The sequence below is a fragment of the Caenorhabditis remanei genome, chromosome II (assembly GCF_010183535.1).
Source record: "Caenorhabditis remanei strain PX506 chromosome II, whole genome shotgun sequence".
Classification (NCBI taxonomy): Eukaryota; Metazoa; Nematoda; class Chromadorea; order Rhabditida; family Rhabditidae; genus Caenorhabditis; species Caenorhabditis remanei.
In genome coordinates, this window is record NC_071329.1 from 9,364,373 (window position 1) to 9,382,029 (window position 17,657).

General features: G+C 39.2%; 2 protein-coding genes across 2 annotated transcripts; both read right to left on the reverse strand.

Moving 5' to 3' along the window:
- Positions 1-3,628: 3,628 nt before the first annotated feature.
- On the reverse strand, positions 3,629-6,569 carry GCK72_005583 (uncharacterized protein; the record flags this gene model as incomplete). The annotated part of the gene is made up of 8 exons (XM_003116839.2): positions 3,629-3,847; positions 3,894-4,123; positions 4,231-4,355; positions 4,569-4,646; positions 4,696-4,900; positions 4,950-5,451; positions 6,091-6,227; positions 6,485-6,569. 8 exons carry the CDS (start codon positions 6,567-6,569, stop codon positions 3,629-3,631), a joined length of 1,581 nt encoding a protein of 526 aa, XP_003116887.1.
- A 9,858-nt stretch (positions 6,570-16,427) lies between these two features.
- On the reverse strand, positions 16,428-17,576 carry GCK72_005584 (uncharacterized protein; the record flags this gene model as incomplete). Its single annotated transcript, XM_003116855.2, has 3 exons — positions 16,428-16,548; positions 16,602-17,386; positions 17,436-17,576. 3 exons carry the CDS (start codon positions 17,574-17,576, stop codon positions 16,428-16,430), a joined length of 1,047 nt encoding a protein of 348 aa, XP_003116903.2.
- Between the last annotated feature and the right edge of the window lie 81 nt (positions 17,577-17,657).

Here is a 17,657-nt window from a genome sequence, read left to right on the forward strand (position 1 = left end):
TGAAATCTAAGCAATACATTTTTGGTTACGGTAGTGACGATTCGCAATTGAACCATCGTTTTTGAGAAAAGTAGAATTCAAGCTTTGAGAAAAAAAATCAAAATTAGAACTGACCGCTACGAAAAGGTTCTGAAAAAGGTTTTCTCGAAAAAAAAAGAGTTAGACAAGATGGACAAATTCGCGAATTCGGGTGGTGGACACTTGTTTGTTTTTGATTGTGCACCGAAAAAAAGAAAGAAGAGAGAGAAAGACTGTTTTCGTGGAGAGCAAAAATAACCGTAGGCCGCCTGGGGACAATTGTCCACGAATCGAAAAGAGAGAGCTATTTTTGTTTGTTTGTAAGGCGACTCTGAGAGAGGAGTGAATCACAAATAGTCAGGAAAAAAACGGGAGAAGAAGAAGAGTAGGTAAGCAGTGTCCACTGCTTCCAAACTTTTTTCTGCAAACCAGACGAGAAGAGGACACATGAATTCTGATTTTCCCCCTCTCTCTATGCATCATTGAATGATGATTTTGACCAGTACTCTCTGTCACAACTAACTGTATTTTCGGAAGGATTAGGTCGGAAAGAGGGAAAAATGAGGTGCACTTTGATGGGAAATTGAGTTAGGTTGAGAGGGAGAATTGCGAAATGAGGGGTGTTGAAATGGTATTTCTTTTTGTTGAAACTCATTGAAAAAAGAAGAAAAAAGAAGAAGAAGATCGTAGTTCGATACGGGAGGAAAAGGGAATGAGAAAGAGAGAGTGGCTAGCACGATCGTATCGTTCGGGAATAACGAGTCAGCGAAAGCACGCGAGAGAAAGGGAATGTTGAATGAAAGTTCGAGATAGGTATCTTCAGGAAAATGTGTTAGAAGGAAGCAAATTTAAAAAAGTCCAAAGTTTAATAGTTTGGAAAAGATAGGGAATCAGTTTGATAGTTTTGTGAAGAGGACCTTAGGTTTTCAGCAGTTTAATAAGAGTATCAGAAGTTACTCGATATCCTACCACCGTCTTTTTCACGAGAATAAGTGGCACTTCCGAAAAATACTCTTCTTATGGAATCCAGAAAGAGCAAGGTGTCTTCATGAACTGTAATCTGTTGAGAAATGTTACAAATGAAACATGATCGGTTTGATGTGTTTTATGAGTGGATATGGAAAAAAGAAAAGAAAAGAGGCCACGATAGATGGTCATTTGGAGTGCGGGTCAGTACTGGATAAACGGTTTTTCGTTCTATCCAGGATTTTTAAGGAAATCATCAGAAGAAACACTTCTCCCTGTGAAAGAGATACCATTTTCACTTATTCAAAAGTAGGAAGGAGGCAGAAGCTGATGAGAAGCCAGGTGAAAAGTGAAGATGATGAAGCGGATCTCGGATACAAGGGAGAGAAGAAAAAGAAAGCGAAAAGAGGACGGACAACAGACAAAAGGCGAAACGAGCGAAAGCGACCGACGACTTCTTTTCGATCGGATTGGAGGCAGGAAAACGAGAGTTTCGGACAGTGTGGTGACCACCGCAAGAGTGAAAGTCAAGTTAGACAATAGGCTTGAAACTGACGACGATGATGCAGGTTCGGGATTCGACACGTCGTCAGAAGAACGGGAATACCCCCTTCTTCATGCGTAATTGCAATGATGCCTGCTTTCCTTTTCGTCTTCATCGAGATATGTTTGGGTGTGTGTGCTTCAAGATCCGGCTGTGATGATCCAATCAATCGACGACGAAAAGTTTGGCACCGAAATTATATGCTTTATCGAAAGAGAAAGCGATTCGAATTGTATGCAAAAAGTAGGTGAGACGATGAGATTCTCTCGAAGAAAAGAACAGGAAACTGAAGGAAAAGAAGGATTGAATGTGATGAACGAAGAGCATCGGAAGGATTGTTGTTGTTGTTGTCAAGGATAAGTCAGAATGAAAAGAGAGGAATGAATATTCGGAGAAGAGAATCGGAGCAGATGGTGTGCATCTCTTTGCATCCACAAGTGATTGTGCTCATCGGGGGGAAACAGAATAAAAGGAACAGTCGAGATTTGAGTTTCTAAGTTTGATGCTTTGAAGTTTTTATTGCAGAAAAAAGTAATCAAATTATACAATTTTGTTAATTCTGGATTACGTAATACTCATCGAAAAAACATTAAGAAACTCCAAAAAGATTTCAATTTCTGAAGGCTGTTTTCAACAAGACAAAATTGAAGAAAACATTTGATTCATTTTAGAATGAAAAAAATAGGAAGATGTTAATTTGAAGGCAATAGTGACTCTGGTTCTGATAATGTTAAAATGAAACTATCCACAGATTTCAATGTTGGAGAATGTATTCTCAAGACTCTGAATTTCCAGAATCAGAACTGACCAAATCGAGATAAAGCAGTTTTCGGAATAACATCTATATTCTGATCTTTCGACATGTAGAATGGATTCAAAGACTTTTTAAAGAAATTCTGAGAAAGACAGTCAGATTCTTTCGAAATTTCTTGAGAATTCAGTTGGGAACAAACACAAAAAAGGGACCGCCTTGTCAGTGAAATGAAGCTGAGTGAGTCCCAGCAGTCACTGTGGCACCGAAACAAAATATGGGGCAGAACGGGAGTGGATGTCCGCGCGGACGGCGTGTCTATTGGGACACTGGCACGGCACGTAAACATCAGTGACCCCGAGTGACCGAAAGACGAGAGCTGGCTGGCAACTAGGCGGTTTGATGATGGTCAGACCCAGTAAACAACAACCTCCGCGCAAGAAGAGCACTCTTTCGAGAGGGCATAATCTGGGTCTCGTATTGTACACACTATTTTGTAATATTCAACTGATTAGTTGAATGAAGAGAACGAACGAAGAAAAGAAGCGACACGGAGCACGTCAACGCAACAAATCATCGTCATACAGCTGTGATGAGATAAGAGAAATCGGGAAGGAAGAAGTGCAAAACAACTTGTTTATTATTCAATTCACAGCTATTCAATGAGTTGAAACACTTCAAAAGTTGTTGTTGATTACATTATTGAGATGTCTCCTGAGGGATAGTTGAGGAGAGATTGGAAATACAGTAACCTGCATTGTTCACAACTTTGCGAACTCCCAGCTTTTCAGCGCCTCCTTCTGAAATCTAACCAAAGAATTTTCATATTTTTCCACAATTTTCGTTTTAACTTTTCAAGATAATAAACTAATTACCTCTTGAAATTCTCTATTTGAGAACTGCAACTTTCTCTATGAAGATCAGAACCAAAAAGCCAATTCCATATTATTTTGCCCTTTCATGGTTGTCATCGAACTGTCGTAATCTAGTTTCCAAACATCTGCTCCTTAATTGATGTGCATGCATCCTACTCAACAGGTCCATAATATTTACCGGAGCCTTTCGGAGGGTCATTTGATGACAGCAGGCTGATGAACAAACACCTGCGCAAGAAGAATACGGCATCGTTGCTCTCCGCGAGTCGGGTGGCTGGTACTGGCAGGTGCGCGAATGGTGTAATAGGCAACGATGTGGCAATAATGATAGGGGAATTTATTCCGAAGGTACAAACATTCTATTCATAAAAAGTACTTTGTTATTCACAGGAAGAGCAATGTATATATGAAAAAGAGTATTAGTTTAGATATAGTTTTTTGGCAGGATTCAATAGTTTAGAGGTAGGTCACGGATTAGCAGTGGACACGTGGAATACTCAGATGAATAGCACGACGTCTGGCGAATAAGTTATTGCACGAAGAAGTAGGATTTTTGACATAGACTTGATCGTGACCCATACGCATGATTTCCATCGCACGACCAACTTCCTCTTGGATGCTGTGAAGACGTGGAGCCTTGACACCATCTCGTAGGAATCGAACACTTTTTGGAACTGTGAGGATTTCGCCAACCTAAAAGATTACATTTTGAATAATCATTAGCTGGTTTATCGCTTACAGTATCGGTGATTTCATTGATTTCTGGAATCTCTTCTTCTTCGGCAATGAACCCTTCGAATACTCCTCCTTCCATATCTGATTCTTCAGCACCAGGAATGGCAATTGCTGTAGTGACCTGTTTTCCGGGGATAATCGGTTCACCAGTTACCAATGGAGTAGCCATCAGCTCGTGGATAGTGAGACGATCACTTGGATTGGTACGGAGCAAGCATCGAATGTCATCCTTCGCTGAAAAACACGATCAGTTAATAAAAGGAAGCGTTATGAATTCGGTTAGTCACGACCAAAGATTTATTGCTGAAATCGTGAAATTCGGTTGATTTCTAGGCGCTTACTATCTTTCGACACACAGTCCCATTCTTCGTGTGGGAACGCATAGTATCCATTGGCAATGCGTGATCGCATGCCCGGAGACAGAGCGACACCTTTCATCGAGTAGAAGGGCGGATATCCGCATAATCTGTAATTGGATTCAAAATGCTTCAAAATCCCTTTTTCTAGGTTTTTCATTCTTTACTTCAAATCAAAACTTAGTTTGCACTATAAATATGTTTAAGGAAGTTTCCAGCTAATATTTTGAGCAAACAGGACTAACGTGCAGTGACAATTAAAAAGAAAGATAAGACTATCACAGCCAAAGTCAAATGATTTTGATTCGAAAATGATAACTTACAATATATACATAGCAACTCCAAGAGACCACATATCACACGATTTGTCATATCTTTCGCGTCCCAAAACTTCTGGTGGCCTGAAAAATAAAAATATGAGTTGGACTATATTACAACGTCTTAACTTACGCATAGAACGGAGTACAGCATGGTGACTCCATGAGAACATTTCTTTCAGGACGTTTGGCAAACCCGTAATCACCCAATTTGTAAATGCAGTTATCACCCGTACCGCTGCACAATATATTTTCAAGTTTGATGTCTCGATGCGCGATATTCATGTCATGGAGGTACATGACAGCATTTCCAATTTGACGGATTATTTCACCGACTTCTGAAAGCAAAAATTGTGAATTATTGAACACCTTCAGATATGAACTCACTTTTCTCTGTATATGGAATGCTGTCTTGGCTTTCGAACTGACTGAGCAAATCTCCACCTTCCAGAAACTCAACAACCATCAGAAGACACTTGACATTGTCAAATGTGTTCTCATAAATGTCAAGAATTGAAACAACATTTTCATGAGCATTTGTCAGCCAGTGCAACTCCACTTCACGCCGAGCTTTCACACTGTCTCTCAGCACTTTCAGTGCAAACTTTTCACCGCTGTCCTTCTTATAGCACGCCATCACCTTTCCCGATTCTCCGATTCCAATGATTTCGGCAGAAATGGTATAGTCCTCGGTGATTTGGTGCTGGTGATACGGGAACGAGACGGTAAGTGTCGACTTAGCTGGACGAAGACCTTGTTCTTGAGTCTCAATCGGGTTTTGACTGGCACAGAAGCAAATTTTCCGTTGTGTTGTTGGGCTGAGATCTTCATCAGATGACAAATCACAATCGATGTTCAATGAAGTAGTTGCATTCAGTACCAGTGAACGCTGAAAGAGCAATTTGTTTAGAGATGTTGATTACTGAATCACGAGGTTCGTAATTGTGTGTTCTAAAGATGTCTGATCAGTGCCGTTGTTCTTTGCATTGAGAATCACGCGAAATAGCTTTTTCTCTCACTTTTCTACCACCTGTTCTTTTTTTATTTTCATCTTTATCTCGTCAGATCAATGGAAAATGGAGCGAGTTTGCTTGGATCCTAATCAAACGGGTTCAACTTAGTTCATGGCGTGACATTCGGTTAAGCCGGCACAACGGAAAAGATACTAGTCTTTGCAATGATATGACGAAAGGATACGCGCAGCTGTCATGTCAGAGATCCCCACGAGACTACAATAGTCATAAACTCTATACTATGAAACTAACTATAAGAAACGTAATGAACACTAAGTATGAATACGTCACTTTTCCGATTCGACGAACATTTTGATCTATCATTTATTTATTAGAAAGAAGCAGACATCTCCTTTTCTATTCTTTGTTCCCTTCCCCATGTAGTAGTCTTTATTATCGTTGTACACCTCCCCACGTGGTGCTCTGTCAGTCAAAGTACACCTCTAACAGACGTAATAACAATTGGTCCCTCTCTTGGTCGAAAGCAGGACAAAGTACAAAAATGAAAACGATACCTGTACAGCGGTTGGCGAGTCGAGCAGATGTTTGGTGCCGTAGGCGATGAGGTCTTCAGACGACGGCGTCACGAACATCGATGCCGCTCGTTTCCCAGTATCATACGAGAAACGGAACGGATTCTCCTGAGGACTTCCTGAAAACAAACGCATTGTTGTTGGTTGATCAGCTGGCGGACGGGTTTTTGTCTATCGTGCGTTCCAAATTTTCAACAAAGATCAGTGTGGAAAAAACTGGATGTGTTATTGTATTGTAATATTACATCTTTTCGGCTTAATTTGTAGCCCTATTCGATGCTGTACTTTAACCCCTTTTTAAACAATGTTTGAATATGAAACATCAATTTCTCGTATAGAGATAAGACAATAAAAAGGGAAATGTTTGTTGACTCACCGGAGTGATCCGTTGAATGATGTGTTAGTTCTTCTTGTTTTTGAAGTTCCATAGGATCCTCATCTTCTTCATATTCGAACATCATCCTTCTCGTTTAGGTACAGCGTAACGCTGTGGGTGAACAAGTTGGCGAGAGCCTAGAAAATTCCAAAGGTTAAGAGAAATTGATATGTTTACATAGAGAATAGAAACGGTAAACGATGGAAAATGGAACAAAAATCGAAGAGTCTGTTGACAAAAAAGAAGAGAAGATCGAGTACTTCTAGTACTTGCTATTGCCCCGTTCTCGCACTGACATTAATCTGCTTAACAATGAAGTAGTTCGGAAAAAGAGAAGAAAAGAAATAAAAGAGTTAAAACAAACGTCTGATGCAGACAATGAAGTAGAAAGAAGAAGAATCAAGCTATCGATTGATTTCGACCTTCCCATTGCATGAATATATATTTACGAAGAGGAGGCAGCGAAGGGAGATGCAATGTCTGGTTGGGAGGGAGGCGCCCGGTGAGAAAAAGATAGAGACATGAGGAAAAAGTGTTGGTTTTACATGGGACGCCCCGTTGGGGCGGAGCAACTAGGAACTTCCACAATGGTCTGAGTCTGGTGGCGAGATGGGCGGTTTATATAGGGAATAGAAGTGGGAGTCATTTTTTCATTTCTGGCTACGCCTCCATTTCGTAGGAGGCGCCTGCGCCGAAGGGATGCGCCAGTCGCCAGGGGGCGTCTTATCATTTCTATCTGGAATAAAATACAAACTATCAAATACAGACCCACGTGACTACAAAGAACGTTTAGAGCCGTGACAGTGACAACAATAAACACTCTTTTTCTTTTTACATGAAATAAAATCGATGTGAATCGTGTATGACCGCTTGGTTCTTTCAGTCATGACAGTCAGAATAGGAAATAAAACTTGTTCTCTACTTTTATGGTAGGTTTACAGCTGCGAACGTCAAAGAATTGCGAGCCTAATCAATGTGTTACAATAAATGAAAATTGACAAGAGGAGATTCTTATAAAACGGGAAGTGAATCGATGAGCGGAAATGTAAAAGAAGGACCCATGAAGTCACGAGCTTGCGCGCCGGGGCACTAGTGAAGCGCAGAACAGAGCTCCTGACGCAATTGGCGTCTTTTCCGAAGTTTTGAAGAGACTAAAAAAGATAAATCAGGAGAAAAATATAGAGTTCGTAGTTCAGAGTATAGTGAAAAAAAACTAGCGAAAGCAGCATCGATCAATTCGTTTCACTAATGGACGAGCTTGGTTAGCAAAAATTAGCTCAAACAAACATTTGAACAGACGAGGCGGCTTCACGAACATTATTTCATTACAAAAAAAATGTTTAACGGAAACGTTGATTGGAAAATGTAAAAGGGTGTTTTCTGATGGAATTACCAAAAAGTGGAATTACATATGCGAAAGATTTAGTGATTTTCGATTATTAATACGAGATTATTGTTTAAAAATAAGCAAAGAAACTAAATTTGGGAATAAACTCTGATTTTCTGAAAAAGAAATTTGATGACTCAGGCAACTCGATGTTAGTCTAATTAGACAACCGAAGTCTAATTAGACAGAATAGCAATCTAAATACAATCTAGTTAGATTAGCTCGTTTTTAAAGTCTAATTAGACAGTTTTAAAGTCTAAATAGACAGTTTTAAAGTCTAATTAGACAGGCAAGTCTAATCTCTAAATTTACTTGAATTAGATTAATATTGAGTTGTCTGAGGAAAAGCTGAAAATTGAATTGGTGCAATTTCCCGTGACGGTGTATGAAACGTAATTATTGTAAACCGTAACCTGTTCCAGCTTTCCTCGGAAAAGAGACGGAAAGAGAAGATAATATAATTTCGAAAAAGAAAGAAGAAAATAATTCAAAAATCTTGGCACAAAGTGCGCACCTGTGTGCTTTGTTTTTTGCTTCCAGTGGCCGGTCCAAAGTTTGACGATCAGATTTTCGGTGACGTGTCAGAAATGACTGGAACAGAACGCAGAGTGTCGCATCATATGACCGGAAACAAAGAAATGTTAGTCGAAGAAAGGAAGGCTGATCATAATGGCGATTCAGTTACACACGATTTTCTCGATGACTTTCTTCCTTATTAAAAACATGATCTTTAAAATTGTGAATGCAATAATTTTTCAGGTTGTGTAGTGTTATCCAAGACAAAGACTGTACTTTGGCCTATTGTTATCTCCGCTATCTATCTTTCTTCCCAATAACCTCGTCTTCTCCTTTTCAGGCCGGCCTTTCCAGTCCATCTCTATTAATCGGCTGATCGACAGTTGTGTTCTCTGATGTTCATTCAGAATCATGTTGCATCAGTTTATTTTTGAAACCATTAACATCTTCTCTTCCTGTTGACAATATCTGTTTTCTTTTCAAAGAAGATCGGAAAACCGAAATCGACCAAGCCATAAAAAACTTTTGATGTCACGTGGGGATGTGTTTTTCGTAGCCTTGTAGGGTGTGCACGTACCTATTCAAAAAGTATGTCTCACAGACAGACTGTCGTTTCCTGAAAAACCACGTGATATCACCCCACGTGGAGATGACTGAATGGTTTTGTCGTCAGATAGGGGAAAGGGGGTTTCCTGTCCTCGAAAAGACGATCGACAGGGGGTGGACGAACAGACGAAGAAGATGATGGCGTGATAAGAAGAAGAGGATGGATATCAATGATCGTTGACCGATTCTTACTGGAAAAAAAAACTCTATCAGTGTTGTTGTTCGGTGAGATTTACAATCGCTCTTTTGATCATTTGTTTGCAATTTCTCGAAGAAAAAAGGCAGAAGCTTCTCCTATCTGTTTCATAAACATTTGTGTGCACCGGGCACACGGCGACCCCTAGCACACACGTGACGCCAGGAGTCTACACGAAAAAAGTGATGGAATTGAAATGAGTCGCTTTTTCTTTGAAGTCTGTCACTTTATGGCGTGGTTTTCTCTATGCTGGAGTGTGTGTTCTGAATGACAATTGAGACGAGAAAGGTGACTTCATGACATAGGTTCAGGTCGTTTCCAACCCCGCAATATTCATCGTTTGAGGGCATAATGAGGCAGACGTTTGGTTGGTTGAATCAGTGTTTGGTATAGAAGAAAAGTAACTGATAAACTGGGTGAAGAGAAACGACTGAACGCAATTTTTGATCATTTGAAAACTGGCATTCTATGGAAAAAAATGTGGAACCAACAAAAGAAAAGAGGGTATAAAGTTCAGGAATCACAATCATTGCAATGGGGGAAATTTCAAAAAGGAAGGTTTGGAGTTTGGACCCCAAAAAGGATCCTCCTAGGAGTTCACCAGATGAATAAAGTACTACTTTTCACAAGTGTACTGCATGCAAACTACAGAAAACATATATGAAATGTTAAGTGTCCAGAAACGTGTTCCTGTTCTTCTTTTCATCTTACATGTTTGGAAATTTCAGTCTAGTTTGATCGAACTGTAAAATATTTCTTCTGTCTCCTTGACCGTTTTCTATTCTTTGTAGCTGAATTTCACTTCCTGCTCCTCAAAGTTTGGACAGGAACATACCAGAACTTTCTCGCTTTCATCAGAATTCTTCTCTCATTGTTTTTTATTACATCACCCGCCGCCTCCGTCTCGTCAGAACCCTGATCTTTCTTTCCTAAACCTTTTTCTTTTCGAGGGGTGAACTCATCAGTGTTCATTTGATCTCAATCAAGATGAATTTCGTTGAAAAACGCTGCAGTCATCTCCGATTAACCGGGGGTTTCCCTCACGAGCCAATTTGATAAGAATTCGTTGATAACAAACTTTCTGCGAAAATTTAATCGAATGGTGACGGTGGAAAGGGGTTTCCCGGTTACGTGACTTTCAACATAAACTTTGATTATATCATCTGTCATGATTGATGTCATGGACATCGTTTTGTTTTTTGAAAAAGAAGAAAAGAAGAAATATACTAACCGGTACAGGGGATGCCTGCAAAGGAAAAGGAAAAGAAGAATGTTTTCTAGACTTTTCCATTTCAGATGTCGTTCCATTTGCTTTTCGATCAACAACATTATAACAACCTTTGCTCTTTTTTGATAAGAGATTCATAAAAACATTTTGAAAGGACAGTTTGTGTTGTCTCTTTTTCTTCTTCCCGAGGAAGAAATATATGTACGGCGAGAAGGGAAAAGGAATCAGTTTCAACAAAACGCATAACTGGTTTTGGTTTTCAAATGACATTGGTTAATAGATCGTAAACTCATTCTATCTGTTTCCTACTTCCCTTTAAAATATCTCTTACAAAAGGAACATTTAAAAAGCACAAAGAACAATTGACACATCTCTCGGACGTCAGCGGAAGCTGCCAAGTTTGCTCAGGACACTGTTTTTGTTGCAAAAAGGGAAAAAACAAAAAGGAGAAAAAATGAAACAGGAATGTGTTTGAAAAGAAACGAACGTTTTGGGTGGGGAAACGCGTGTGAACTGGGAAATGGATGTTCTGGAAATAATTTTGGTTTTGGAAGCTATATAGGAAGTCCTCAGGGTCTTCTAGGTCCATTGATACCGTACATCATAGATCCACCGGGTGCGCCTGAAAAGTATCATTTTTCAAAGATTTTAATGAAGGGATTATATTTTAGAATGCGCCATGGTTCTACGGATCACCTGTGGCTTCGAAGTACTATTGAATTACTAAAAGTCTATAGTCTCGCTTTTGTAGCCACAGCATTTTGCAAAGAAACCAAATCCTCTCGAACACTCTTCCTCACACTACAGTAACCAAAATCTGTCTTCCAATTCTTTTCTTTTCTTGAATTTTTTGTTTTTCCAGTCATACATTCCCATCAGATTCTCAATTGATAACACTTATTTTTTGTGTGAAACATGTACATCCTTGAACTTTTATAACTATTTTCATGAGATCACAACCGCGAAACTGTTGATCAAAAGTTGACATATCAACAACGTCTCTTCTAGAAGAACACTAGAATCTATCAACGGAAATGAAATAAAAAGGGAAAAAGAAGAAATGTTGCTGAACTCATGATCTTTTTCTTCTTCTTCTCATCTGTATTATCTTTTCTCAATATCACCAATCCAGTTTTCGTATTTGGTAATCAGTTCATCTGATTATTGAGTACAAATGACCGAATTGCAGAAAATAAAACAAAAAACATGTTTTGAATGTTGCAATGCAGGAAAGAAACTATTGTTAAAAGACAATACAAATCAGTATTTGAGAATATTTCCAACAATCGGAATGGGGTTATTTTGGAAACAATTGTACCCGTAATTGTGATGTAATTAATTGGTAATGGAGAACTGTGTGATGTCCGATTCTATCTTTCATTGATGACACACTTTAGGCAAAAGATGTCTATTACGGTACTTTCTCTTTACAGAGAAGGTTTTCGAAATTCCAGAATTCTTTGGAGAATTACCGGTCAGTGTCGATTTGACACTCTTCTCTTTCAATTTCCAATTTCTCAGAAATTATTCGTGGTCGCAGATTCTTCAAAATACAATACATGGACTGTGATATTATCCGATGCTATCACTGATGATACGAATGAACTTTCTTGAATTAAGAGATATGCTACTAACCTCGACTACATTCAAGAAGTTCAGAAACCAAGGGTTTGCATTCAGAAATGGTCTTACTGTTCATAGAACACAACTTTTATTTAGATATTTTGCATGCTTTTTCCAAACTAAAAGGGTAAACATTTAAAGAAAGTTGTAGTACAGTTTCTCCAACATTCTTTTATTTTATTTTACATCACAATCATTCCTGCAATACTATATAAAAACAAGACATCCTTATTTATGTTTACGTATGTTTTCATCTTTTTCTTATTCTATCGTAATACACCTCATCAATGATCAATGTCAGTTATCAAACCGACAGTAATTCCTTATGATAAGCGATGTTCGATGACCCAGCTCTATAATTTCTTCTCTTTTTGTTTACAAAACCGGCTACTGATCAAAAGACTTGATTATTCCGAAATGACCAAATGTCAACAAGATATGCAAACATCATTGTCTGAGAGCTTCTTATCAAGTCGACTTCTCTGAAGTTCACAGGTTTTCTTAGATTTCCCAAGTTATGTCTTCTTACAGTGTCTTGTGTTATTATATCCGTTTCTCTCACAAAGTGTGACCTCTCTTGAGTAGCCATCTGCAAAAAAGAAAAAGAAAAATACCGTAACTGTGAGCGTCGGCGGAAAGAAAGTAAAAATAGATGAGCACTTGACGGAAATAATCGAGTAAAGGTGCGAAGACACAAGTAGTTGGTGAATGAAAACACAGCTTTTTGCACAGAAACAAGAGTGATTTTGGAGTGATTTGATCATCTAACTATTTTGTGATTTCTCTTGTTGAGCAACACTCAAAAAATGAAGAAGGATCTATGAAAAGAATAGGGAAGTATGGGGTATGGTAGGAAAAGTTTCAGTGTTGCTACAGTAGTTACTTGCTGTTAAAGTTTCCTTTTGGAACTAACTAACTTCGAGATGCCATACATTCACTGATTGTCAGATTGTGATAATTTGAAAGCGTACTTATTTGGATGTGACGGGCCGGGCCGATTTTAAAATTTTCACCGGCCCGGCTCGGCCAGGCCCGGTCGGCCCGGGTGAAGCTACTTTTTTTTCCGAAAAACATGTTTTTTTCAGCAGTAATTTTTGAAAAAGTGGTTTTCGGGGCGTTTTGTGCAAAAATTTGATTAGTTTTACAGTGAATTTAGTGATAAAAAGCACTTGAAAATTTTTTTGGTGTACAACAGTTTTTTTAAAGTTTCCACCCGGGCCGGGCCGGGCCGGCCCGTCAAGTGACAGTATGATCAGGCATGTTGTCAATATCCTACAAAAATTGAGATCACCGATTAACCAGTTACTAATGATATACTGTCAAAACTAGTTATTATCTATAAATTAAAGGAAAATCCAGTTAGTAGACCTGTCCTCTACTATGTATTACTGTAGAAAGTGAGCACAGAAGTGATATCTTCATTATCTTCATTAAAAGACCTAAACTCTAATCGAAATCGAAACTCAGCGGATCAAACAACTTCTCGGAAAAGTTGGTGCAACATGAAACATGTTTGAATTGATCGAGACATTTTGACAGTTTACCGCACGGTGATTACGCAATATGTTGGATCAACTCACTTGGTTTCCGGAATGGCATTGGAAACCGTATAAAAGAGAATCGGCTAGTTGGGTTGGACATCAAATCTTACTCATTTCTTCATCTAATCCTCAATTATGACTACGTCTTCAACTATCGCGGTTCTTGTTGCCATCGCAACGATTGTTGCTGTTTCTCAAGTAAGAATTGTAAGATGTTTTAAACTTTCAAAATATTAATTTAAAGGTCCAATCTGCTGTTCTTCCTGTGTCTTCCACCGAATTGGCAACAGTTGGAACAGATGTGTCAACACCTACAACTGCAATTGATACTCTTCAGAATTCAATGTCAAGAGTTAAAAGACAAGGTGGAGGATGTGGATGTTGTGGATGTGGATGTGGATGCTGTTGTTGTAGACCAAGGTAACACACAGAGCCTAAAGTCGCAGAAAGTTCTAGCCTTTTCGTCTTCTGAAAATGTTTCTAATTCTCCGTTGTCAGATGTTGTTGCTGCTGCCGTCGTTGCTGTACCTGTTGTAGAACTTGCTGCTGTACCAGATGTTGTACTTGCTGTCGTCCATGTTGCTGTGGATGTGGATGTGGATGTGGATGCGGATGCTGTGGATGCGGAGGAGGAGGACGTAAGCGTCGTTCCCTTCAAAACCTCAGAATCGATGAAGCCAACCGTGCTCTCGGAATCAAGAGAAAGTCGTCGAAATCTGAAAGATGCTAAATACTCGTTTTGTTTATTTTTGGTATTCACTGCCAAACCGATACTAATATTATTTTTCGTAATAATAATAATAAACCATTTTCTCTCGAAAAACAAGAAAACGAGCAGGTGCAAATGATAATTGACACTTTGGCTTCATGCCTACTTGGCGCCAAAAACAAATATTCGAAGAAACAAACTGCTCGTAAAATTAATATTTATTGGAACACCATTTTCTTTGTTTTCTTCCTCAACCCACTTCGAATTTTGGGTTTCTTTTTTGGACTCCGCCCTCCAATTTGTCTTTTTTCGATCACATCTCGAGGGCATTCTAATTGGATCCTTTTACTTTTGGTAGGTCCTTCTAGCTCATTTTTTGTTTCTTTATTCACTCATTCATCAACAAACAAATACATACACATGGAGAGCAAATGGGCAGAGATGAAATTGCATTATTATTCGATTTTCCTCGGATCTCTGCGACTCTTTTTCCAGGAGTCACAAAAAATGAAAAATTGACTTTTCTCTATTTCTTTCTATTTCCTTTTTTCTTCCTTCTCAGTGTCAATTAGACTTGTTTCGGTTCTTTTTCTGTTCTTTTTCTCGAGAATCCAACTCACAAATCTTGACGAAAAAGAATAAAAGAAATCAGACACGGTCGAGTGAACTTGCCTTCTGATTTCTTCTTTTCTTCTCAATACACTTTTTACTCGTTTTGCACTTTATAGCTTTTATAGTCCCTTCTTTTCTTTTATTTTTCTTCCACTCTCGATTTCTCTCAATTTTATGAGAGCAGGTTTTGTGCTCCGAAACGGGGTTTCAGGAGGAGGAGGAGGTGGAGGTACCAAAGAAATTCGTATGCAAACGAGCAGAAACGGCGGAAAAGAAGAGCTCATGTACGTACGTGTTAGTGTTCCATCTTCTCTTCTTTTTTCTTCTTATTCATCTTCTTGTTCCCCCCTTTTCGATAACAACAACAAACACAACATTTCGCTTTCCGATTCCCGAGGGCAACACGACGACATAAGTTATTTTTGCTTCGAAAAACCAGATGTTTTCTTTTTTCTGGAACACCATAGTACGCAAAAAGATGTTCCAGTCTAGCTTTAGGAGGTGTTACTAGACACAATTCGACTGCTTTTTCCGGAGTTTATAGCATCTTTTTAAAGAGTTTTGATTCAAGACAAAAAATGGAATCCCACTTTTTGGAATTTTCAGTCTTTTTGTTTCTGAGATGTAGAGCTTTTACTGAAGAATGATATGCAGGTAGGTGAGAGCATTCACACTAATCGTGAATCTATGTAAACACTCTAGGCTTAGTTCCCTTAAAATAATGATCACAATAGAGTCCGAAACTTTCATTTCATGAAAACATAAATGCTTCTATTTGTTTTGCTGATAAGAACTAATGGATAGGTAAGAGATCCTTGTTTCCTTTCGAAACAACTCCTTACAAGTATTAAAATACCTTATTGCCATAAACATCCGCCTCTCAAGACTCATAAAAAACTCCAGTAAACTTGCAAGAAAACGTTCCACTACTTTTTTCTGAACGTCGTTGGAATTTCAATTTCCTGAAAACTCCAACAAACCCACATTCGGTCATTTCGACTCTTTTCAGAGACCAAAATACTTTCAGTTCTCAATTTGAATTCTAAATTCGAACAGTTTGTGTTCCGTAAGAAAATAAAAAGTTTTCCATTTTGTTCACCTTTTCTCTTTCCTTTTTCCATCATCTCACTTTTCAATTTCTCCATTATTTTCTCCGTTTTTTGTGGTCTAAATATATTCATGAAGTGTTTTTTCCCTCTCACCTTTTTCTCTTATACAAATAGGTTCCCCCTCTCAGAAAAATATAAATCTAGACCTAATGCAGATTGATAGTGTTCTCCGATTTTGCCCTTTTTCCTTTTCCTTTTTTCCTTTTTTACTACTTGTTCTTCTCCAATTCCTTATTAGATATTCTTTTCAGTCTCAAGACTTTTTGTCTGGTCCAGTTTTTAGTTTTTGGTTTAGTTTTCGAATTACACATATTTGTCAAAGCTTTCTGAAATCAGGTTATTCCCCTATAAAATCAAAAGAAAAAGTATGTGTGAAGTAAGATTTATTCGTATGAAACATGTCATGAATCTATGATTTACAATTGGAATTTGCGATGACGTCTGGCAGTTCTTCCGGCGTCTCCTTCTCTTCCTGGACACTTGCAGTATTCTGCGTCCTTTCCTGGAAGTCCTGGAGATCCTGGTGGTCCTTCTGGTCTGAAATATTTTAAGTTTTTTGTTAAATCCTTTCTTCGTTTTATAATCCTTACCCATCCTGTCCAGCAGCTCCTCCATATCCTTGAATTCCTGGCTCTCCTTGTGGTCCAGCTTGTCCTGGATAAGCATCTCTTCCAGTTGGTCCTTGTGGTCCTTCTGGTCCAGCCTCTCCTGGTGGTCCACGTGGTCCTTGTCTTCCAAGTGGTCTCTCTCCATCATCTCCCTTTCCTCCTGGAGATCCTGGCTTTCCATCGAGTCCTGGAGCTCCTGGTGGTCCACAATCTCCTGGCATTCCTGGGTTTCCATCTCTTCCTGGACGTCCTGGTTGTCCACGAGCTCCACGCATTCCTCTGAGTCCAGGTGCTCCTGAAGGTCCTTGTGGTCCAAGTGGTCCTTGTGGGCAAGTGAAACATCCAGTTGGTGGAGTATTCTGGATATCCTCAGCATCTTTTCCATCGAATCCTGGAACTCCGTCTTGTCCATCTTGTCCATCTGGTCCTTCTTCTCCTTCTGGTCCAGCTGGTCCTGGTGGGCAAGAGTTCTCAACGGTGCATTGACACTGATTTCCTCCACGTGGTCCTCCTCCATTTGGGAATGGTCCATCCGGGAATCCACCTCCTGGGAACTTTGGTTGGTTTCCTCCATTTGGAATACCATCTGGGAATTTCTCTGGTGGAGCTGGTTGACTGGCTCCGTATCCTCCGTATGGATTTGGAGTTGGGGCTGGTGGTTGGACTCCACTGGCTCCATATCCTCCATATTGTTGACGTCTCACTCTGTTAGAAGCGGTTCCAGCTCCAAGTTTAACCATATCAACCCACATGTCTTCAGTGAGACTCTGAATATGGAATGGATTAGGAAAAGCTTTGAATTGAAAAGTAACTAACTCTGAAGTTGGCGATTTCAGCATCCAGCTCATTCCAGATATTCGAAACTTGACTGTAAAGCGATGCAGCGGCAAAAAGGGAAACCAACAAAGTGGCTCCAGATAATACAATGGCGCCGGACGTCGCCGTAGTTAGGGTCATCTGAAAGAACTTGGATGAATGCCAAAAAAAGAGAGAACAGAAACAAAAAGAAGACATGGATATAGGATATCGTTGTGATTG